The sequence below is a fragment of the Chinchilla lanigera genome, unplaced genomic scaffold (genome assembly GCF_000276665.1).
Source record: "Chinchilla lanigera isolate Chin_1 unplaced genomic scaffold, ChiLan1.0 scaffold00030, whole genome shotgun sequence".
NCBI classification, from domain to species: Eukaryota; Metazoa; Chordata; class Mammalia; order Rodentia; family Chinchillidae; genus Chinchilla; species Chinchilla lanigera.
Genome location: NW_004955431.1, coordinates 14,511,669 through 14,537,311, shown reverse-complemented (window position 1 = coordinate 14,537,311; position 25,643 = coordinate 14,511,669). Strand labels below are relative to the sequence as shown.

Below are 25,643 nucleotides of genomic sequence, written 5' to 3'. Positions count from 1 at the left end.
AAAAAAAAAAAAAACATGGTGGAGGCAAAGGTGTCTAATACATGTATAATCGGAGTCTCTGAAGAAACTCAGAACAGAAATACCATTTAAATCACCATTTAAGACCCCATTTTTTTGTTTGTTTGTTTGTTTGTTTTTTCCAGTACGGGGGATCGAACTCACGACCTTGCACTTGCCAGGCAGGCGCTGTGCCACTGAGCTAAATCCCCAGCCCCTAAGACACCATTTAAAATACCATTTAAGACACAAAAACACATTGAAAGAATTCACTGAGTAACATTGAAAATTGACCTGGAGTCATCAACTTCTTCACATATCCTAGGAAAATGATTCAATTTTAAAGATAAATCTTTTTGAGTTTCCAGGCAAAATGATGAAATAACTAAAGAGCAATAAAGTTAGACTGGCACCACACTTCTCAAAGTGACATTTGAAAATTAGTTAACAGTGGAGGAACATTTTCAACAGATTCCAACAAGGAAATTGTGAATCACAGATTTTATATGTAGGCTGTGTTTCAATATTATTGCTATAAAAAATTCTTCAATGCACATGAATGCAGGGAATAGTGTCTATTCCGGGGGAATATATATTAGAGAAAGAACTTGACCCAACCAAAGGGATGAAATTTAGGCAAAAGAACTAGTGGTAAACATTACATATATTTGCCTGTAGAACTAAATGTAAAACAGAGATGGGGAAATGAGTTATAGAATAGTATTTATATAAAAGTGTGAATATTACATTTTCTGACAAAACAGAAAGTATGCAAATAAAAAAGGGGAAAAGTGAAAAGAGGATGAATTATTACCTGTTATAAATATAAAAGCTGGTATCTTAGTTATGTTTTTTGTGTTGCTCAGACAGAATACCCCACATCCAAAGTTAGAGGAGGAAAGGGTTGTTTAGCTCACAGTTTATAGAGGTTTTATTCCATAATCGGCTGGCTCTAAGGCAGAATGCCATGGAAGAAGGGCAACCATTTATGGCGGTGAAAATATAAGAAGGAGCGGGGAGAAAGCCTCCTTCTCTCCCTTATAGTGTATGCAAGGGTACCCACCCTAGGGCACATGTAGCACTGTACCCTTAATCCCAGCATTAGACCATGAATCAGTCACAAACTTTAGATTCAGCTGCATTCAAAAAACTAACCCATGACTGCATGAGGCTTTGGGGGGACATCCAGACACAAATCATAACATCTGGGATTTAAAGGATACCGTATAAAAATGACACATCAGCCAGGTGTGGTGGAAGATGCATGTAATCCCAGCACTTGGGAGGCTGAGGCAGGAGGATTGCCACAAGTTCAGGATCATACTGGACAAAGTAGTGAGTTCAAGGCCAGCCTGAACTACATAGTGAGACCTTGCCTCAAAAGAAAAAGTGACACACCATATACAGTTTTAAATTTAAAATGTAATGAAACATAAAAAGACTAAATATGGTGGCAAATACCAGGGGAAAACACTTTCTAAGTATATATTTTTTTTATGTTTCAAAATGTTTTCTAATTAAGTTTATTGGTATATTTTAGATATACCTAATGATCATATTCATCATAGGGAGTTTGTACCTATACACCTAAGTGTCAAAAGTATGTTTTAAAAAAGCAAAGAAATGTACTTAAATGGGTAGACACAGTAAATATAACATGATACACACAATAATTGAAACCTAAAATAATTATATAGTGGTGAAACCATGCATTATCAGTCATATCAGTAAGTATGAATGGTTTAATTCGCCTAATGAGAGAACAAACTTTTCAGATTGACTCATAAAGCAAATCCCAATTCTGTATGTGAGACACACACAAACATAATCATTCAGAGTCTAAAAATAAACAGTGGATAAAGATTTATCTAGCCAGTGGGAACAATAACTATACAATTCAATACCCAACTCATAAACTAGAAAAAGCATAACAAAGTCAACCTAAAGCAGCACAAGGAAGGAAATCATAATAAAAGTAAATGCCAAAACAGTGAAACAGAAAACAAGGAGAAAGCCAAATTAATGAATCAAAATTTTGTTTTCTTGAAAGAGAAAATCACATTGAGTGATACCCAGGAGACATTGCTAAGTGGAAAAAGGAAAGAACTGAAGAATCTATTTGGTATGTTACTCTGTGTATAACAAAGAAGTGGGAATAAAGCATACCTGTATCTGCTCAACCTTACATAAAAGAGATAAAAGATAAACCTGAAAGCTACAAAGCTGCTTACTTAAGAGGGGTAGGGTAGAAGAATAGGAAGGATGAGGTAGGGGAATCTGTGATAACCTCTTTTGAGTTTATCTCAGACTAGTGTTTTTTTTTTTTTTTCTTTTTTTTATTTTAAAGATAAAAAAACTAATAACAATGAAGACAAAATCAAAACAACACAAACACAACAAAAATAATACATGACCTCAAAACAAAATGATAGGCATTAACAGTGGTTGCTACCTTATATACTGTTATATTCAATGAAGTTGCTCACTGCACCAGACATAAGGGTGTAAAATTGATCAAACCATCAAAGACGGTAAGAAGTAATAAAAAAAAAATTGGAAATGGTGCAGAGCTTCACCACACAAGATGGTAGGAATTCAACAATGGTTCTTATACTGCATATTGTTTTCAGATCTGTCATTCTGATTACCAGATATAAGCATGCAAAATTGGTCAAGAAAAAAGAAAATTTTAAGCATTGACTGTTCCCTTTCAATAAACCACAGACCATTGTTAATATCCTATCACCTTGTTTTGAAATTCTGAATCATTTTTATTCTCTTTTTTTTTCAAGTCTTTTTTTTTTTTTAACTCTTTTTTTTGAGATAGGGTCTTGCTATGAAGTTGAGGCTGGCCTTCAGCTTACTTTGCAGCCCAGGCTGCTCTCAAACTCGCAACAATCCTCCTGCCTCAGCCTCCCAAGTGGTGGGATTACAGGCATGCCCCACCACACCCAGCTTCATTTTTATTCTCTATGCTGTTTTGTTTATGTATTTGTTTTTGTTATTTTGGTTTTTTTTTTCTTTTCTCCTTAAGACTAGTGTTTTTGTGATAGGTTTGTTTTGTTTTAAAATAAACTTCGTAAGACTATTTCTCAGCTGAGGGGGCTGCAAGTCTGAGATCAGGGAGGAAGGGTGGTCCTATTCTGGGGAGGGTGCTCGTGAGTCAGGCCTGCCAGCTTCTCTTTGTGTCCTCAGATGTAGTAGGAGAAGCTGCTGGCTGTCTGACCTAGCTAATCCCCTGTAGGAGGGCTCCCTCCTCATAGCCTAATTACCTCCCCAGAGGCCCGCCTCAAAATTGGTACATCTGGGATTGGATTTCAGTGTATGAGTGTTTAGAGGCTACAATCACTCAGTTCATTACTGCAACTAATATTTCTTAGTGTAGATTGCTGACCGCTAAAAAAAAAAGATCTTATTATTAAATAGAAATGATAGAAAACCACTGTAAAATTATTTAATATGGTTTTATTGCACCATCATCTGGTCTCTGTATAGTATTTTTAGAGTTTGTTTGATTTTTTTTTATTGTAGTAAAGTATACATAACAAAATTACCATCATAACCACTTTAAAGTGTACAGTTTAATGGGAGGAAGTACATTCACAGTGTCGTACAGCCGTCTTCCTAACTCCTTTCATCCTGTAAAAATACATTCTGTACCCTTAGATAACTTCCCGTTTCCTTCTCCCCCAGCTCCTGACAAACACTATACTGCTTTCTGTCTCTATGAACTTGACAACTCTAAGTAGCTTGTCTAAGTAGACTCATACAGCGTTTGTCCTTTGGTGAGTTGCTTATTTCACTTAGCACGGTATCCTTGAAGTTTCTCCATGGTGTAGCATATTCCTTTCTTTTTAAGGTTAACTGGTACTCTGCTGGCTGGATGTACCATCCTTTGGTTAGCCATTCATCTGCTGGTGGACATTCAGGTTGCTTTCACCTGTTAGTTCTTGTGAGTATGTTGCTACGAATGAGGCTGCACTAATATCCCTTCAAGGCCCTGCTTTCTGTTCTTTGGGATATATTCCAAGAAGTAGAATTGCTGGGTCATACTGTAATTTAGTTTGACTTAGGGAAGCCTACTAATAATATTTTTTATTAAATAAAATGATAGAAGAGAATAATAAAACAAAGAACAATAGCAAAATACCAACAACATAGACAAAAACAAAACAAAACAAAAACAATAAAAATGATACAGGGTTTCAGAACAAATTGATAGGGATTAACAGTGGCTGTTATATTGCATATTGGTATCTTCAGTGAAGTTGCTTGGATTACCAGATGTAAAAATGCAAGGTTGATCAAACTATTAAAGAGAATTAAAAAACACAAAAAATCATTAGAAATGATACAGAATTTCACTAGACAAGATGGTAATAATTCACCAATGGTTGTTATATTATATATTGTTCTCTTCAAATTGGTTGTTCAGATTACCAGATATAATCATGCAACATTGGTCAAGAAGAAAAAAAATTAAGCATTAACTGTTCCTTTCAATAAACCATTAGACTTCGGTGGTACAGTTATCCCAGGTATCATTCTATGTACGTGTATATATTTTTCCCTTCTTTCTTTCTTTCTTTTTCTCCTTTCCCTCATCCTAGTTGTTCTTTCCTTTGAGCAATTTCTCTTTCATAATATCTAATGTATGTTTGGGTTTTATTTACTCTTTCAGTTTTTTACACTAGGGAAACAATATAATGTTTATACCTGTGGGTCTGATTTATTTCACTTATGAGTATAGTCTCTAGCTGCATCCATTTACCTATAAAAGCTTCGAGTTTATCTTTTTTTATACCTGAGTAATACTCCTCTGTATAAAAACACCATATCTTTTTTGGTTTTTGTTTTTTTTTTGTTTTTCTTCTGGTACCAGGAATTGAACTCATGACTTTGCACTTGCCAGGCAGGCGCTGTGCTGCTGAGCTAAATTCCCAGCCCCATGCCATATCTTTTTTATCCATTCCTCAGTTGATGGGCATTTGGGTTGTTTCCAAGATTTAGCTATTACAGATTGTGCTGCTATAAACATGAGTGCACAATAATATTTTACATATTCAGAAATAAAACAAATCAACACGGGCAGGAAAAATCCATGAGGATGGGAAGAAAACTGAAACACATGAACCCGTCCATGTTTCAAGTGAAAGTATAATCATACCAAAGAGAAAAAATACAATTAATGCAAGTACAGTAACTTTTGAAGACAGTATTTAAATATGTACCTTTAGTCAGGAGTGGGATGAAGGGAAGAACTTTAAGCAAATCCTGACTTTTTGTAGGTCTGATTTTTGAAGCGGTGTGGGTGGAGCAGTTCTGAGTATATTTTAGGTACATCGTAGGATGGGATAAATGTTAATATTTTGGAGAGTCAATCTCCATGTTGTGTATTAAGAATGGAGCAGGTTGAGGAAAAGTTACATGGGAACAGAGGAATCTGAAAGAATTTATAATTTTGTGAGAACTCATGATTTCTAAGATGAATGCGTGTGTGTGTGTGTGTGTGTGTGTGTGTGTGTGTGTGTGTGTGTGTTTTCACAAACATGTTTCCTATCTGTCTGCTGAAAGAGGCTGGAAGCAAAGATAGCCCAGTAGCCCTGAGAAGCTGTTGCCTACAATTAATAGTGCTACTTTCCTTACTAAAGAAAGCAGGACTGGGGGCTGGGGATTTAGCTCAGTGGCACAGCGCCTGCCTGGCAAGCGCGAGGTCATGAGTTCAATTCCCAGTACTGGAAAAAAAACAAAAAAGAAAGCAGGGCTTCTCAGAAATAGCTGTTTCCAGGGCAGAGGTAAGATAGGTATAAAGTGCATTTAGCACATCTTTTTGTATCAGAAAACAAGGAAGTGCTTTTTTTAAAAAAAAAAAAAGAAAAGAAAAGAAGTAAAAATAGAAAAGTACATGTCAGGAGGGCACAAAGGAGAGCTTGAATAGGTTCCATTGGCCACATTACACGTCAGTCAAATACAAACAGCAGTGAATTTTGAGCTATTAAAATTAGAAATGGATGAATTCATGCTTACAAGAAATGGAAGAAAGAAAAGGATGGAAGGAAGAAAGAAGGAAGAAAGAGGGAAGGAAGGAAGGAAGGAGAGCGAGGAGGGTGACTCTTGCTTGCCAGATAATGAGTTCTGATTGATAAATGTGCAGGGAATGATAGAGCTGGAAGTCATCATTTTGTATTTTGTAGCCATCATAGTAAAGATTGATTGAAGAAAGAATCATTAGCTTATGCTAAACTAGGGATATATTTTGATGAGGACTGGGATATTTGCATGTGAGAGAAATATCATGCTAGAATATCTGCCTAAAGATTTTTAGAAATAGCAGGGAAAATTGTTACTCTCCCAGGAGGGAAACCAGGCAACACCTTGATGGGGTGATCAGAATGGATCTTAGCAATGATGGATAGGGAGCATTGTGTGTCTCGCACAGCATTGCTTATTTTATACTGTGAATGGGAATGCATAACTTGAGCTTTACTGTGGGGAAATATCAGACAAACCTGACACAAGAATCAGATTATTCTAAAAAGCCTGGAAGCTTGTGGTTTTAAAAGATACCAGTGTTGCCAGGTACTTCTGTAACCCCAGGAGGCTGAAACAGGAGGACCGCCATGAGTTTGAGGCCAGCCCAGGCTACATAGTGAGTTCAGGGCCAGCCTAGACTGCTGAACTACTTAGCAAGACCCTGTCTCAAAAATACCAGATAAATAAATAAGTGAAGAAGGTGCCACTGTTTTTAAAAACAGTCACTAGAGAAATGGTTCAAGATTAAAGTGATATGGTTAATAAATGCAGTAAGGGATCCAGGAGTTCATCCTATACTGGACGGAAAGAATATTATAAATGTATAAATGACATTATTAGGTCAGTTCATAAAATCAAAATATAGTGGTTTACTTAGATATAAGCATGTGTCAGTATTTCAGTTTCAATTTCTTATAATTAAGACTACTATATATTTTCCTATATAAGTCTCTAGATAGACACGCATTTCCCGTAGCTGAATACCTAGGGAAAGGCTGGGGCAGGTGGCAGGCAGCGGGTGTATGTTTAACTTTGTAAGAAACTGTATCAGTGTTAAATGTAGGGGAGGGTGTGAGATTTGCAAATTTCTAGTACTTTAGAAAAAGGAAACGTGTGTACACACGTTTCTATTGATGGATATATCTGTGCTTGTGGACGGTATACACAGTGAATGCTAAAACGAATGTGGGGAATGTTCACAATTGGTAAACCTGGGTAAAGGTGTATTGGAGGTTTCTTAAAACTATCCACAAATGAAAAGTTAAATAAATACTGCAGTAGTTGAGGGTGGAACACCTTCTGTATTTTAAAGATCAATACTATGGCGTTCAAATCCTTCTGCACTATGAAGATAAATTGCTGTAGTTCTGGTAGCACTCACCATAGAGCACTGCCACGCTGGTCTTCATTTCTGTGTCTTAAAATTTCCTGCCATGGGAACAGATTGTTAAGCAAAATTCTTTTCCTGGATCAGTAGCCAAAACCCCTTAGATAGAATTGGAGATCAGCTGCTTTATCCACATTTCCGCTGCTTGGAGAATATGAAGTCGGTGATAACTATCAGGTTCTGTGTATGATCCTCCAGCTTCAAAGTGATACTGTGAGTACACAAGTGGTGTTAGAAGAAAAAGAAACGCACAGAAGATGTTAAATCCCAGATAGTTTAACCTTAAAAATCAGAGGTCACGGATTGAGTTGACAATTTTACAGTACATACAAGGAAGGGAAATGCTATGTAGTTCTCATTTTTTTGTTCAGACTCTGAACTAGACATAAATTTGCCCTAGAAAGCTTTGAGTTTTTGTAGAGCTAAATAAAGTCTGTAAAAACAAACCCCAGGCTGTTACTGTCAGAGTATATATTGTCCATCACTCGATAGTATCGCCGTTGTTGCCTTCCCTTGCAATTAGTATTTCTCAGAAGACTTCTTGAAGGCTAGTTCCAAATTAGGTGCTTAGAATGTTTAGTGTGTGTCCGGCGACAGTGTTTTCTGGACACTCAGAAATTGCTAGGGTTACAGAGGCCTGACTTTCAGGCAGATTATAAATCTGATTCCCAGACTTTTAGACGCATTGAGCACCAGCACTTGTTGGAGATTTTATTCATGTGCTAAATCTGTTTTTCTTTACTTTTAGCTTCAGCATTATCAGTTGGGGTATTTCTATAGATGCATTAGCATGGATAGAAAAAGTGATCCCCTCTTTTATATGTCTACTTCGTTTTCTCATAGCAAGTCCATCACCAAACAGAGGAAAACTGAGTTTCTGGAATACTGAGTCTCTGGAATACTGGTGAACTCCATGTCACATGGCTCTGAGAGAAAACTTTCTGGTATTAGTAATACAGAGAAATACTTGCTGTCATATTGGAGAGTCACAATGCTCATGAATCATAGACTGAGACACATCTCAAAGTTCAGTCCACTAAAAAATTGTAACACAGAGTTATGGACGATGGGAACCTTTTTTTTTTCTGATCACTATTAATGTCATGAGGAAAACTAACCTTAGTGATATGTGGATTGGAAATCTCTAGAAGAAACAGGAGGAAACTTTATAAGGCACTTCTAGGTGGTATAAGTTTTTAAAACAGTGAAGATTTCAGTTGTTTAGCGTTCACTTTTGTGTCTGCTTTAAAACATTATTTCTCTATTTCCCATGAAATCTTTATTTCATCCTCACGGTAGCTATAGTTCTAGGCTGTGTTCTGGCCAATTTGTGGCTACTCTTATCACTCTTCTGTCATTTTTGACTCATGACAAAGACAGATAGGAGCCTGAAGATACTCAGGGGATGCACGGATGGACAGAATTCGTGCACTGGGGTAGCTTATTGCGGCTTAGCAGCAGTGCTGTGCATCATAATCTGAGAATTTTCAGGAAAGCCTCCCTGCTCACATTCTCTTTCCCCACCTGCCAGCCAAAGCCTGACCCTCCTCAACTCATGTGCTTTCCAACAGGTCCTCTCTTCGAGTCTCTAAAAGATGTGAGGATTAATCCACACTCGGAAATAAATAGGGCTGGCAGAAGTGAGATTTATGGCCACTGGCCACCTTCGCTTCATTCACCTGCTACCTTGCTCATCCAAATCAAGCGGCTGTTTCCTGGCTGGGGCTGGTTCCTAATGGGTGTACACTTGCTGTTTTCTCAATTTCTCTTCTTTTTCCAATATTCATATTTCTTGGTCTTTTAAAATCTATTTTGTTCTATGAATCACTTGACTTTCCCTGCTAAGCGATTTCAGTCTACTGCTGCACAATGTAAAATGCAGGATGTCAGCATAAAATATTTATGCTGAAATGGCATTTGAAGTAAGTGATTGTTACTTACGTTCCCTTTGGCATGGCAGCATCTCCAGGCTCCAGCACTTGCTTAGCTGCTACGACTCCAGTGAACCAGTGTTTCTGGGAGAGCGCTACGGCTATGGTCTGGGCACTGGCGGTTATAGCTATGTCACGGGAGGAGGAGGGTAAGTACGAGCTCAGCTGTTTGAAAATACAGTTAGCTCTCAGTACACATGCATGCTCACGTTCCTTATACCAAATGCAGTGTTTGCGTTTAACCTGTGTAACTCTGCATAGGTCATTTCTAGATTATCTATAGTACCGATTACAATGTAATAGTTTTTTATGCTGTATTGTTTAGGGAATAATGCTAATAAAAAGGTATCTGCGCATTTTCAATACAGATATGTTTTTAAAAACTGTTTTTGGTCTGTGGTTGTTTGAATTTCTGAATGTGCAATCCACATAGAGAGTTGCCTGTAATTAAAACACCCAACGTCCCATTCCCGAAGCGGAGGTGAGTCTGTGGTGCTGGGATCGCTCCTGACATATGAGTGCTTCTTAAATGACACTTCCTCTGTAAAGGGAAAATGAACATTATAATTGTGAAATACGGAAAGAACCCACGGTAAATAACATTTTACCCCTTGAGGAAATAACATAAAATTATATGTCAGAATCCTTGGGGGAAAGAAATTTCCCTGTAATAGCAGTTGCTCTAGGCAGCCAACTAGTTTGACTGTCTGTTTAAATGTAAAAGATTACTTACTGATTTTAATTTGAGAAAATAAGCCACCAGACTTTTAAGTTATCTAGTGCTTAATAAATCACATTTGGGAAAATAGTAATATAGAAGCTTAGACTTAGGGAATTAGACATTTGTGTAGGATTTATAGGTTTTAAATAACAGTTATAGTCAGTCTTCTTTAATGAAGCACCTACCTGATATCTTATGAAAAAAGATTTTAATTTGATTTACATAGGTAAATCAATTGAGCAGTTACTATTTTCTGTTTTTACTATAGTCTTTGCTGTTGGGGTAGTTAGGGAGAATGTTAACTTGTTATCAACTCTGGTCAGGTAAATTCTTTCAGCAGATGTTTGTTGAATGTTCACTCTATGCTAACTGACTGTATCCAGTGATTATACATTTTTGAAGCATTAGGACCTTGTATTCATATTTTGCAATCCCCCAGATTAGAATGGTTCTGCCTTAGTCCATTTTTTCCAGTTACTATAACAAAATATCTGAGCCTGAGTCTTATGTAAAATAGAGTTTTATTTAGCTAGCAGTCATGGAAATCCAGTAGTGTGGCACTGGCATGTGCTCAGCCTTAGTGAGAACCTTCTGGCTGTATCATGGGGTAGGATGTATTGTGGCAGCAGTGTGTGCAAGAGGGAGAGATCGAGTCAAGAAGCAAGAGCGATTCAAGGACAGGCTCCCTAGTTCTATAATAACCCACTATTATGGAACCACTGAGAGTTTCTGGAGAACTGCAGTAATCCCTTCTAAGGGTGGCCCCCCAGTGACCTAATCACTGTCCACCAGGCTTCACCCCTTAAAGGTTTCCCTACCTTCCAGTGTCTCCACACTGGAGACCAAACTTCTATCACATGAACCTTCAGAGGATGCACTCAAACCACTTCCAAGCCGTAGCAGGTTTTGTCTAGCCCTTGTCCTCAGTAGAGGTGTTACATCAGGTCAGCTTTGTGTTCTGTCAGCACTCTTCTGCATCCTCGCTAATCACCTGTAGGTAGCCACCATCTCTTATGTAGGTTCCTGCTCCAGCCTCTAGCTGTTTCCACTTTTTCCCTTCTGCACTCTGTGCTGATATCTCCACACTGTAATCAAGAAACCTTTCTCTCCATCCCACCCTTTTGGGGTTTTTTAGTGCTGGGGCTCAAGTCCAGGGCCTCATACATGCTAGACAAACACTACCACTGAGCTGCATCCCAGCCTTCCTGAGAGCCCTTCCTAAAAGGCCTCATCCTCTCTTCTCCCTGCTCAGAGGCCTTTAGTGGCTTCCCATTGTCCTTTTCCCCACAGATGAGAACCCCTTCTTACTTTGGCATCTGAGATGAAGATCTTTCAGATTTACCAAAGATTTAAGTTGATTTGCGATTAGGCCTCAATTTTGATTGCCTAAGCGGTGTCCTTCTTGGGATGTAATGGCACTGACAGGTCTCTTTCATCCACTGCTCTGACCCTAGCTCACCCTGAAACTTGCATAGCTTGCTACTCACCTGGAAGTGGTTCCTCTCTTTAGAAGTTCCTTCATCTAGATTCCAAGGCATCCCCCTCTCTTCAGCAATTCCGTAGATAAATCTAATTTTTATTTTATTCATATGATTCTTTGTGATGCCACAGCATGAGCATCTGCTGCATCTTTGATAACTTAACTGGACCTAGAATTTCCCCCATTGCTTTTAGGGCAAAGCTGACACCCCCTCTCAAGACTCTCAAGGCCCCTCATGATAGGCAGACTGTCTTCTTAGTCTCATCTTTCTGCAGCCTCATTCTGTTAGTTACTTTTCTTGTTGCTGATTCAAAATACCCAATACCCAAAGTTAAAGGAGGAAAGGTTTTTTTAACTCACAGTTTGTAGAGATTGCAGTCCATAATCGGCTGGCTCCAAGGCAGGGTGGTATGATAGAAGGCTATGGCAAAGGGGCATCACAGAGGAGAAACAGTTCATAGCAGGCAGAAGGTAACAAAGCAACAAAGTAGCTAAGAAGCAAGTCGAAGGGACCTTAGCAGCTTCTTTCTGTCCCTTTTATATTCTATCTACACTACCAGGCTTAGGACAGTTCTAAACCAGTCAGCGGGCTAATTAGTCCACACACCCTTGATCCCAGCACCACACACTCTAGATCCGGCCACCTCTGAAAAGTGCCCCCCCCCATGACTACATGAGGGCCTGGGGGCACATCCAGACACAATCCGTAACATTCATCCTAAAGAATTCACGCAGAACATTTTGCGGTTCCTCAGAAATGTTCCTTTTCTTCCTAAATAAGGTACCTGATACTCTCTATAAAACATCTCGGCTTTCTGTCTACTAATTCCTCATTCTTTGGGATCAAATCAAGGTTAAACCCTCAAATCAGGGTTTAATGCCTTTCTAATATATTTCATAGCATATTATGCATGCAGTTATCACTTAATTGCCTGTTTACTTTCCAATTTTCCACTTAAATTATGAATTATTTGAAGGCAGTACCTGTGTCTTATTTTTCACTATGTCCCAACTTTGTAGCAGAGGGATTCATTTTTCTCAAGGTACAGTAAATAAATAAATAAACAGATGCATGAACACTGGGCATTTGATTTTTACTTAACTAGTATGACCTATGAGATGCTTGGTTTTTAAAAGTACTTTTACAAAGATGCAGAATGAATTCCTCATTAGATTGTCCTTCCTATCAAGTTTTTATAGAGCTTATTGACATAAAACTTACACTTTGACTTGTTTCCTCAGTGCTATACTAGGGTTTTCTTATAATCTAGCTTGAGAACCAGTGTGTCTATAGCAGGTTACGATCAGTGGCTCATAAGACCCATTCATGTACCATAACTAGCACTGTAAAATAGTAAAGTATAAAATAGAATAAAATAAAATAGAAAGTATCAAATGTATCACATGTGTCAGGGGTAAGTGTTGTTTTGTAAAATGCTCTTGTTTTACTCCCTATCTTAGTTACTTTCTGTTACATTCTCCTTGCTGGAACAAAATACCCAGCACCCACAACTGAAAGGAGGAAAGGTTTGTTTTAGCTCACGGTTTGTAGAGGTTTCAGTCCATAGACAGCTGGCTTCAAGACAGGGCAGCATGGAAGACAGGCATGGCAGAGGAAAAACAGTGAATGACAAGGCAGGCAGAAAGCAGCAAGAAGCAGTGGCAGCAGGAGCGGCAGGCCTCCCTTTCCCTCTGTATTCTGTCCAGGCCGTGAGCCTATTGGTTGGTACTACTCACACCTAGGACAGGACTTCTGTCTGTAGTAAATTCATTCAGCCACCCCGAGAACTATGCTGAACTAATTAGTGGACTAATCCAGTATCACACACCCATGATCCAGCCACTTCCGAAAAGCTCCACCTGTGAGTGCATGAGGTGTTGGGGGGACATGTAGATACAAGCCATAGCATTCCCATGCACAGCAAACATACAGAGTTGCAGTGTTTTTCTAGTTTTCTGAGTTTAGAGTCAAGTAAGTCATTGAAAAACCCCCTGCCTCACTCACCTCCTTAAGGGCTGAGTCAGAAGTGTGGGCTCCAGAGTAGAACTTTTGCATTTTTTGAATCCAAGTGCTGTTTTCTACTGCAAGGTCTGCTCTATGAAAGTTTAGGTACTTGGAGAAAATTAGTTGAATGGCTATTTTCATTTTTGATCATAGTTATGTACATATGTGAATTTTATGTACATATGTGAACCTGTGCCTGGGGTGCCACTTAGCTCCTATGGCAGCCCTGGGGACAGATGAGTCCGCCAGAATATGGTGGTCGCCGTGGTGCTTGGAAGAAGCCACAGGTGTGTTATTAAAGAGAGCCATGATCTGTCCATCTGCTGGAGACTGGGAAGGGCAGACGTGTGTCCGATGCACATTGTCTTTCTTGTGTGTTTCTCATCTCAGGTATGATCATGGGCAAGCCCCAGCCTCCCATTTCAGTTATTTTTAAAATTTGTACAATATGTAATAAAGGAAATTTTTAATCTTGTCACCGTTGAACGTTTCCTTAATATTTAAAAGTTGGTGTTTAAAGCAGAGAAGTATTCTTTTCCACTATGAGATAATGGGTAATTTTCCTTTTGGGAGGACAATTTTATATGGGAGAATCCCCACATACTGATAAATGTTATGAAAGGCCTATGTATACTCAGTTTATGTGAATAATGTAAGACTTCTGTGTGAGTAGGCAAAAGTATGAAACAATTACTCATAAAAATTTCACAGCTACATTTTGTCTTTTTTTGTGAAGTTAGTTTTTCAGAGACCAGGCCTTCTTCATTCTCATTCTGCCAGAGTTGGTAAAAGAACAGAAAGCATTTTTACTAGGTACTGTGAACACATATCCCTAACCAAGGCCCTGTTCCTGGGGTTGGTAGGTTGAGACCACCATGACTGACCCAACCCAAAGGTGTGTGGCCCTGGGAGCATTCCTCATGGACATTCTAAGAGAAAGGCTGTTTTTGGTGGATGTTCAGACTTGCAGTTTTCCTGTGGTATAGTTCACAAGAACATTTTTTCTTCTTTCTCTATGGTTGTATCATCTTAAATAGCTCCTTTTTCTGCTTAGTAAGTCACACTTCATTGTGTCATCTGATGTCTGGATTTTTTGACCCTGAGCACTTGGTGTTACATGGTGAACTGCACTGGACTGAGTCCAGCCAACTATGGACTCGCTGTTTTTGAATCAGGGATTGGATTCAAACTCTTGATCCTTTTTTTCAGTTCATAGAGCACTTCCTCTCTCAGGAGGATCTCTGCAAAGGCATCTTTGTTGTCATTTGTTTGATGTAGCCAGGTTTTCTTGAGTGCCTGCTGTAAACAAAGCCCTGTATTTGGCTCTGGGAATATATTCATGAATTTTAAGCTAGTTGTGGCTTCCAGAAAGACTTTGATGATTGAGAAAGAACTTGTGAACAGTATTTGTCCCTTCAGCCCTATCTACTTCCAAGCTGTTGATGATCTACAAATATTTGTTACTATCCCAGGGCCAGATTGGATGCCAGAACCCAGTGTGTATTTTAAAAAGAGAGAACTCATTGTGGGAACTGGAAATATGTATTGGGAAGGGCCAGAGGACTGGAAGGGAATGAGCGGCGTTACCTAGAGATCAGCAACTGTAGAAAGCAACTGTTGCTCTTGAGGCCAGCGGAGCAGAGGGAGTGCTGTTGGCTGGGCCCTTCCTGCAGGTACCCTGGCCCCTGCTGCTATGGGGCATTAAAATCAGTGATGCACTGGAACCAGGCCCCAGGTCTCTGCCTGAGCTTCTGGATGCCCTGTCAACTGCCTTAATGACAGAGACCACCAGGGCCAGAAGCAGTCAGGCTCCTCAAGTATTGGGCTCAGCGTTGTGAGATGAATCCAGGACCTAGATGACCAGGGAAGCTGGAAAAGGTTGTTTTAAAGTTTCTGGCCTCCTGCGATACTGTGGGGAGCACAGAAAAACTGGGATAGGCTGGAGTCCTCGAGAAAGTCCCTGTATTCTCATTCATATTCTCTCTCTCTTTGCCTCCCTCCCTCCTTCTCCCCTACCTTCTTGTTGCCTTAAGGAAACTTGTTTTTCTGTGTTTTTTTGATTATTGGTCTGTTTGTTTTGTTTTGTGGTGCTGACGGTGGAACCCAGGACCTTCTGCCTGCTAACGCAGCACTGTACCGCTGAGCTCCATCCCCAGCCCGGGAAACTTCTAGAGACTGGAATCACTTGCACAATGGATGGGTTTTTTTCAAATGAGGTTTCATCTCCTTGTCAGTTGCTATGGTTTGTTTCTAGATGTTCCCCCAAAGCCTCGTGCACTCATTGGTGGGGTTTTTCAGAGGTGGCTGGATCTAAAGTGTGTGATGCTGGGATTGACTCGTGTAATGCTAGGATTGAGGGCTCTAGGATTAAGGGTGTGAGTGTTGCAGGCTTGTCTCTTGTCCTTTGTTTGCTTGCTTTTGCTGTCTTCTGCCTGCCATGCACTGTTTCTCCTCTGCGATGCCCTTGTGCCATGCCACCCTGCTTTGGAGCCAGCCAATCATGGACTGAAACCTCTACAGACTGTGAGCTAAGTGAACCTTTCTTCCTTTAACATTGGGTGTCAGGTATTTTGTCTCAGCAGAGAACAAGTAATTAATATATGTCATGACATATATGAATAATATACATAGTATTTCTGAGCCCAGTTACCTGTTGGTAGATTTTGTTGCTGATCTCATCAGGCATTTTGGAACTCAAGAACTGTTCTCCTTTTCTGAATGTCATATTAGAACAAGAAGGTTGCATAACATTATTAGGAAATACTGCAATTGCCTACTAGGTAAATACATTGATTTTGCTTTCATAAAATGCATAAAAACATTTTCTCTACATTAACTCTTAAATATAAGTCTGCTGCTGTCAATTTCTCTTAGCTTTCTTAGCAGTGTGGCTGCTGGGTGATAGTCCTTTGTTCAGTTTGACCGGCTCTGTGGAGCTGCATTAATGCCTCTCTCTGTCTGCTCTATCTCCTTCCCAGAATGGTCTTCAGCAGAGAAGCCATCAGGAGAATTCTTGCCAGTAAGTGTCAATGCTACAGCAACGATGCACCTGACGACATGGTCCTGGGCATGTGCTTCAGTGGCTTGGGAATCCCCGCGACACACAGTCCCCTCTTCCATCAGGTGAGACAGTGTTTTTTATTTCTGCCTTGTGGGTGAGGGGGAAATTTTCTTCTCACTTGAGTATTCTATTTAATTCTCTTTTCATGTTTTGGAAATGATCTTGAGAACTCTGTTGACTGGCTCAGGACAGCACTTTTAACAGGTTGTATGTCTTTCATGTACATCATGAAGATGGAAGGCAAAAACGTATAGAACTCCAGATGATGCGGGACCAGTGTACTTGCCTTTGTAGAAGCAGGGAAAAGCTCCCCGCTCTCTCTGTCTCTCTCTCCCCGCTTCCCCCTCCCTTATAACGCCTCCCCATCTCTCTTTCTCTCCCCTTTCTTCCCCTCCCTTCCTTTCTCCCTCCCTCCCTCTCTCTGTCCTTAATTAATGACATTTAAAAATTATTGAGTGCTATCTGTAAATATAAAGGACTGTCCTAATATTGTCCTACTAGCTGTCAAGTGCAAGTAATCCTGCTCTAGCCTCAGTTTGTACGCTGTTCATCTGCCTTTTTTTTAAAACTGGGCCTTCTCCCCTTCATTTACTATTAAATCTGTTAAAATCTATTAAATCTCAATGTGGTATCTGAATATGTTTTACAGGTTACAAAAAAGAAGCAAAATAATGTTTACCGGGAATGATTAGTATTTTTGCTTCGTTATATGCATTTGGGTTCTGGAAAAAGAAATCTGTCTATATTGTTTTTAGCAATATTTTAAGAATCTGGTCAGTGGATGTCCTTTTATTCTAAGAGTACTAGTAGAGGTACATAATCTAAAAATAACCTCAGGCCTACATGCATCAAATATACTTCTTGAAGAAATTGAAAGCTTTTTGAAATTTGTATATAAATGCATGCATATTTTAAGTGCTCTTCTTCATCCTGAAAATGTGGTTTCCATGCTTTATTTAGTAAGCAGCTACAAATGCTACCGTAGCATTATAGAAAATTGAGCACCGCAGAAATGCCACTACTGAAAACAACTTATACAAGGCAAGGAAAATATTTGCACTATCAGGAAAGGCAGAATCCATTTCTATGTCCTTGAAACAGTAGGGGAGAATAAAAATAGACCTTTAATAAAGCGAAACTCATGAGAAGCCTCCTTGCTGGTTCCAGTCAGAAGGCACTTCTTGCTCTTTGAAGACCTGGAGAGGGCTTCCCCATCTTAACCCTGTGTGTTGTGTTACACTGACTTAGAAAAGCAATGTACTGTTGCTTTTTCTCTTGCTTTATCTCATGTTTTACCCAGCAAAGGAAGGATAATTAAAACTACTGGTATCTGAGGGAAGTAATTTATCAAGGTTAGTGTGACGTGTCTTAGATTTTTATAGCAACCCTTTGCCTTTGGGGGAAAGCACACATTAGTAAATAAAATGATAAGGAGAAAAGAGAGTAGAAAAATAATTTAATGCTTGAACAAAACTCCTTGAAAGTAATTCAACAAATTAAAAAAAACTTGTCTACCATTTTCCATACTTTAAAACTCTACTTCTCTCATCACACAATGAATTTTAAACCTTTCCAAAATCATAAAATATGTTTAAGACCTGTCCTTTCCAACAGATAAGGCTGTTTCTTCCAATTTTTAATCTTGTTTTAGAGAATGTGAAATGATTTGTACAGTACCTTCCATAATGTTTTCAACATGGAGCCAATGGTATATTTGTTCATATTGACAGAGAAATATTAGGCAAAGAGATAAACTCTAAAATTCTTGATGAATTAGATTTAGATTATTTGGACGTAGTCTCAGTGACAACCCTGCCTAGGCTACACTCCTTGCAGTTTCGGTCATTACATGTTATTGTGAATCACAGATCTACAAGGGGACTCCACAAATGTTCAGTCCATCCCTTTCTTAGCAGTGTAGTGTCTGGAGCACTGATTTTCTCTTCTTCCAAAGGCATATACCACTAATGACTATGACATTATATAAGGGTCAGTGAATTCTCCCCATAAAATATAATTATTAACCTGGACAAAATTGTCAAAATAACCCTGCCAAGATTCTAGAAATCAAATACCATGATAAACTGAGACACATTCCTGCAAAACTGCTCTCCTTTTGGATAAGAACAGTGGGGGTTGAAGCCATCTTGCTTGAAGCTGCCGCTATTCTTATCCTTCTCTACCTCCTCAGTTGATCAGAGAAAAATTCAGTTTTACCAGTGTGGGCTTGGCTGGAATAAACAGAACCTTTGTGACATAGGAAATGGACTTGATTTGGAAAACAAAGTAAAGCCCCACAGATATGTCAGCTTAAACTCTCAGTACTAAAAGCAAAAACCAAGAACAACCTCTGTCTTTACTGATCTGAGCTTGCAGTCTGAGTTAGGGAGAAGGGAGTACAGTAAGTCTCAATTTACCAGCATTCAAATTGTGAACTTTCACAGACAGGAATGGACCTCACATTAGGAACATTCATGGAGCCGAACAAATTATAGAAGAAGCTCACGTGTCTGCGGACATTGTCACAGTTGTGGTCCTGTGTGCTGCACAGGGTGACGGTGTGCAGTAGTACAGTGCTCAGTCAGAGCCCAGGATGTCCGGAAGCAGGATGAAAAGCAATGGTGATGTGGAGGGGACTCTTAGGAAGTGCAAAGCAATAAAAATGGAAGCAAAATGAAAATAATGTAAGATTTAACATTGTCAGGGTTACGAATAGTCTCCCAGAACAGAACTTGTTTGTAAGTTGGGGAATTGCTGTTAGGCAGAAAGGTAATGCTTATAGCCCTAGTAATGACACAGCTGCATAGGCTTTCCATGCTTCTCTGGCTGTTAGAAAACTGTGCACATGGGAGAGTGGAGTGAATCCAGCAGGAAATAAAAGCTGAGCATCTTTGAAAACAGGCTGCAACTGTCAATATGCTCTTCGCCAGTGGAAGCCTTACAGGCTTGAGATACTTAAGTACGACTTCTGCCTATATAATAACCCAGCCAGGAAGCTATGCAGGTACAGAGATGACTCGTAACAAGCCAAGCCAAAAACCTAAAAATAAGAACTAAAACTAATCATCAGTAATACATTACAGAAAGATTCCACAGTGTAAATCTAAATGTTACTTTAAAAAGAGTAATAAAGATAAATCATGTTTGTGTTAATACATTATCCAAAATTAGCAGTTTCTAGTAAATAATAGTAAGACATACAAAGAGATGAATTCAGGAAAAATCCAATGAATAAAAACTAATTTTGAGTCAGAGAAGACACTAACTTTGATAGATGAAAACTTCAAAGCAACAGTAAAAGCATAATCACAGAATTAAAGGAAAATATGGTGTCACAATGTACAGGGATTCCTTGTAGAAAAACAGGAGCTCTGATAAAGAACTAAGTGAGACATCGGTAGTCTAAACATCAGATAACTGAGATGAGAAATTATCTAGAAGGATTTAACAATATAGTTGGGATGAAAGAAGGAAAAGACAGTGAATTTGAAGAAAGATAAATGAAAATTACAAAAACCAGAAGAAAGAGAAGAAAAAGACTGCAGAAAAATGAGCAGAGCCTAAGAGATGTGATAAAACATAGCATTCCATCCTATGTTTAATGGATGTCCTAGAAAGAGAGGGACAGACGTTTCATAATAACAGAAGACCAGCACATCAAGAAGGCATAACAGTTATAAATATATAGTGCACCTAATGACAGCCCTTCAGAATACCTAAAGTATAGGCCATCATGTTAAATTTAAAGGAGAAGTAGACATATTAACCATTTGACCTACATGATACATAGACTATTTCATCTGGTAACTTAATACACATTCTTTTCAATTGTATAGTAATATCCTCCGTGATAGACCATATGTTGGTCATAAGAGAACTCTCAGTACATTTGCAAGGACTGACATGCTACAAAGCATATTCTTCTACAAAATTAGAGATGAAAAACAAAAAGTTAGAGGAATTCCAAGTATTTAGAAATTAAAATTTCTGAGTAGATCATAAAAATCTAAGAAGAAATTAAGGAGAAAATTAGAAAATACCTTGAATGGAATGAAGCTGAAAATTCAGGATATCAGAATGGTGAGTACAGCTACCAGTGATTAGAGGAAAATTTATACTTCTTTTTATTTTAGAAAAAAGCAAAGATATTTAATCAATAGTCTAAATTTCCACATTGAGAAGCAGACAAATAATATCAGATCAAACTTAAACTAAATAGAATGAAAGAAATATTAAGGAGCAGGGCAAAAATATCAACAAAGTAGGAATCAGAAAAATAGTAGAGAAAATCAGTAAAACCAAAAGGTAATTCTTTTGAAAATATCAATTAAATGTTTAGCTAAGTTGATCAAGAAAAAAGATACAAAAATCAAATTCCCAAAATCAAGAATGAAAGAGGGGACACCATTACTGTAGTGAAATTGTGTTAACATATTAGATGATTTAAATGAAATGGAAAATTTCCAGAATCACAAACAGTAGCAAAACTGTCTCACGAAGAAATGGAAAATGAATTTAAACCTATGTCCACAGAAGAAATGAATTATGGAAGGGGAAATGCTTTTCAGGTCTACCATAACAGGTAGAAGCCTGTTATGTCAAAGATTCATGTTATTATCCCTAGGGCCAGTACTAGGAAATTAACTTTAAAAATATGCCTGAAATATTAACAAAGGGATTAAAGTAATACATTGCAAAAAATAAATGCCAAGCCAGTATTACTGTTAAATCTAGATGCAAAAATCGTTAAAAATATTACCAAACTGAATCCAACAATATTAATATAATTAAGAAAATCTAGCACTATCTGCCGCAACCAACTGAGCCTCTTGTCGGGAATGCAAAGTTGGTTTAATATCCAAAATTAATTATTATAAGGCACCAAATGACTAGGTGAAGAATAAAAACTACATGATTGTTTTGGTAGACCCCAAAAAAATGATAAAATCTAATACTCCTCCGTGATAAAAACATAAAATATAACTCAGAAAAATAGGAGTGAGCTTTCTTAACCTATTAAGAGATCTACAAAATAACAAAATTGGGAACAAAGGTAGGCACGTCGTCTCAACACTTTTTCTTTGTGTTTGGTGCTGGAGATTGACTCTGGGGCCTCACACAGGCTGTGCACACACTGTGCCGCTGAACTACCTCCCAGCCTCACCACTTCTATTCACTATTGTAGCAGACACTGTAATGCAGTAAAGCAAGAAAAAGAAATATAAGGGTAGAGATTGGCAAAGAGGGAGTGAAAAATGTCTTTGTTTCATAGAAAACATGATCTGATGTTGGATTATAGAAAAATCCAAGGAATCTACAAGAAACAGATGAAATGAGCAAGTTCAATGAGATTCACGATACTAAGTCAGTATACAAAAAGCATTTGTATTTTTTAGCAGTAAAAAATAATTTTTTTCAAAATAACTAATTAAAGAATAAAATACTTAATACATCTCTCAATAGAAAAGTTACATTGTGCACTGGAATTATAAAATATTGCTGAGAGAAATACAGATCTAAATCTATGCTTGCAAACCTTTTAGAGCTTTCAGTGACAGCCTGCTGTGATGTATATGCCATTGATTCACCACCATTGATCTAATTAGATATATACCATAGTTATGGAATTTGAGTCATTATTTCTATAGTGACAACTTTTCTTGTTGATTTTTTATTTGATTTGTTTTGTTTTGTTTTGCAACAGGGTCTTGCTGTGTATTTCAGGCTGGCCCTGAGATCAGTATTTAGCCCAGACTAGCCTTGAACTCACGTGATCTTCCTGCCTCAGCTTCCTGAGTGCTGGAATTATAGATATTCATAATCATGCCTGGCCCCTGTTGATTTTTAATTCCATTTGAGATGAATTAATTTTATTAATTTTATTCTGAATGCACACAATCAGTGTTCTGGATTAGAGACAGTTTTTTTTTTTTTTTAATTAAGAATGTCACAATAAATAATAAGCACCCCTCCACACTTTTTCCTAGTTTTGACCTCCAGGGCAATATAAGAGCCAGGGTAGTGGGCCTGTGTAAGTGGCCAAACACCTCACAGACAAAGAACAAGAAGAAAATTTTTTTCTTTGCTTAGAATGATGAAGGAGACAGCTGTTTCCCCTCCTGAAAAGGTTTCCCCCCCTCACCTACTTGATATGGAAATACAAATATTACAGGGCCCTTAGTCTTTCTTGAAATGTAACTGTATCCCTAGGGTGATAGTGTTCAGGTCTTTCTGGTATCTTGAAACTTAATCTAGTGACCTAGTCCAGGGATATAATGATTGGTGACTTTCTCCCCAAAATAAAGACATTTTACATCAGAGTACAGTCATGCATGTTTCTTAATGATGAAACGTCTGAAAGTGTTTTGTTAGCTGATTGTGTTGTGAACATCGTATAGTGTGCTTATGTAGGCTAAGAATTAACTAGACAGATGGTTCTAGATCTAATTTTCATTGCATGTGAAGATGTTTCTAGTAGGCATGGGCTTTTCTACAGGAAGACAGACCTTCAAGAAAGATTTATGTGCCCCCTCCATAAATTGAGCTGTACAAGATTTTTTATAGAAATCAACAAGCTTGTTCTCAAATTTACATGGAAATACAGAACATTTTTAAAGGAGATCAAAACTGGAGAATTTATACTAGTTGATTTGAAACTTAGTCTAGAGCTACAATAAGAGAGACAATGTAAAATTGACATAAAGATAAATATATATATCAGTGGAATAGGACAGATTCTAACAGTCAGCCTCCCCATTTATGGTGAACTGATTTCCATCAAAGGTGGGAAGGCAGTGCAGTGGAGGAAATGGAAAAAATGATGCTGACACAATGTTAATCTACATACTAAAAGGGAATTTAGCACTTTATACAGCATACAAAACTTTAGTTAAAATGGGGTATAGTCCAAAGTATGAAAGCTAAAACTATAAACTTCTAGAAGAAAACTTAGGTATAATCAATATAACTTTAATTTAGGCAAACATTTCTTATGTTATCCAAAATATACATAAAAGGAAAAAAATCAATAAATTGAACTTCATAAAAATTTTTATTCTCCCAAAGATTCTGAGAAAACCTAAGCAAATCACAGACTACAACAAAATATTTGTACATCATAAATCTGATAAAGGATTTGTGTCCATAATATAAATTGTTCTTTTATAACTCAGTAAAAAGACCACTCAATTTTAAATGACAAAAACATTTAAATAGACATTTAACTAAAGAATATATGTGAATGGAATATAAGTGCAGGAAAAGATTCTCAGCATTATTAGTCTTTAGGGAGTTGTAAGCTCAAATCAATATGATTTACATGATATACTCACTGGAATGGCTATAAGGAATATGACAGACCATACCACATCTTGATGAGACTGGAAATCGGAATTCCTCATAAATTGTCTGTGGAAATAAAAAATACAGGCACTTTGGAAATATTCTCACAGTCTTGAAACGTGAACATGTATGTGGGAGGCAGTTGCTGGCAGTGATCCCCACTAGCCGGTATTCACACTCTTGTGTAATCCCTTCCCATTGAGCATGGACAGAACCTAATAGTTTGCTTCTAACCAACAGAAGATGGCAAAGGTGATGAAGTGTTACCAAGAGTTGTAACTTGTACCTTCCTAGCACAGTCTCCCAGTTGACTTTTGGGCTTGCCTGTTTTAATGAAGCAAGCTGGTACGTGGGGAATGGCCCATGTGTGAGTGGCCTTTGACAAGAGCCAGAAAGAAAGTGAGGCTAACAGTCCACTTGCTTGCAAGGAATACCGTACTGTCTGGGGCCACTGAGTAATGTGGAAATGGGTCTTCTTTCACTACAAGTTTTAGCTGAGACCACAAGCAGGGCTAACATCTTCATTGCAACCTGGTGAGAGCCTGAAGCAGAGGTCCAGTTAAGCTGTCTAAATGGCAAAGGCTGAGCAATAATAATTATGTTTCAATTGGCTAAGTTTTGGGGCAATATGTTTTGAAGTAAGAGGTAACTAGTATGTTATATTTGTGCTCCAGTAATTCCATTCATAGGGTCTACTTGGAGGAAATGAAAAATATACAGCCGTAAGTGAGATGAGCATAGCATCATTAATCAGAATAGTCCAGAATTACAGACAGTAATCAGCTGGTATTTATCAGCGGGTGATTAGGTAAGCAGTGTGGTGTATCCATAAGTGCAACATGACTCAGACATAGAAAGGAAGGAACTACTGACACATGCAAGAATGCTAAGGCGAAGGGAGCTAGGCACAAAATATGCACACTGTATTGTTCCTCTTAAGACATTTGCGGAAAAGGTAACTATGGAGATGAAGGTGAACAGGGTGTTTGCTTATTGAGACAGTGAGGCAGGAAGATTACAAATTCAAGCATAAACTGGGCAAGTTAGTGACTTAGCAAGATCCTGTCTTAACAGAAGGACTGGGAATGTAGCTCAGTGCAAAGGCCTTGGAGTTAGTTCCATTGAGAGAGAGAGAGAGAGAGAGAGAGAGAGAGAGACAGAGACAGAGAGAGAGAGAGAGAGAGAGAGAGAGAGAAAGCTAATCATTTTTTTCCTGAGTCTGCCAGTAGGTGTTCCAACTGCATGAAAGGAATTTGGGGGAGGGAGCTGTTAATGTTCTAAAACTGATTTTTTGGTTACCCCCAAGCCCAGTATTTTGGACGTTTCCTAAAAATTTTAGAGTACCATTACTGTGGGTGAATGGTAGGAAGAATGATTTTAGTTCCCATCTGTTGCCCTGTTCAGAGTGCTCTGAAGAGAAATAAAAAGAAAGTTCTAATGTTGCTCAGTTTTTGACCTTTTGCACTGCCATGGAGTGGGCCTGTAATAGCCTGGGCTCTTGTGTATGATAAGGAAAGAATTGCGAAGTGTGCACCCAGTAGTAAATAGCAAGCAGCTACATTTATTGAAGGTCACAGGAGGTTGTGCTCAGGGCAAGTCTGTGCTCACAAAAGAGAGGGCACAACCAGAAAAGTGCCAGGGTGATGGAAGAGTGCTGCACACAGGCCAAAGCACACAAAAGTAGCAA

The 25,643-nt window shown here is 38.4% G+C and overlaps 1 protein-coding gene across 1 annotated transcript in view; it reads left to right on the top strand.

Annotated features, from left to right (window-relative positions):
• The window catches only part of B3glct (beta 3-glucosyltransferase), a 114,193-nt gene that overhangs the window by 84,065 nt on the left and 4,485 nt on the right, over positions 1-25,643 (top strand). Inside the window, exons 13-14 of the mRNA XM_013515733.1 lie at positions 9,378-9,497; positions 16,533-16,677. Of these exons, the coding sequence (XP_013371187.1) occupies positions 9,378-9,497; positions 16,533-16,677 (265 nt within the window). The remainder of the gene's footprint in view (positions 1-9,377; positions 9,498-16,532; positions 16,678-25,643) is intronic.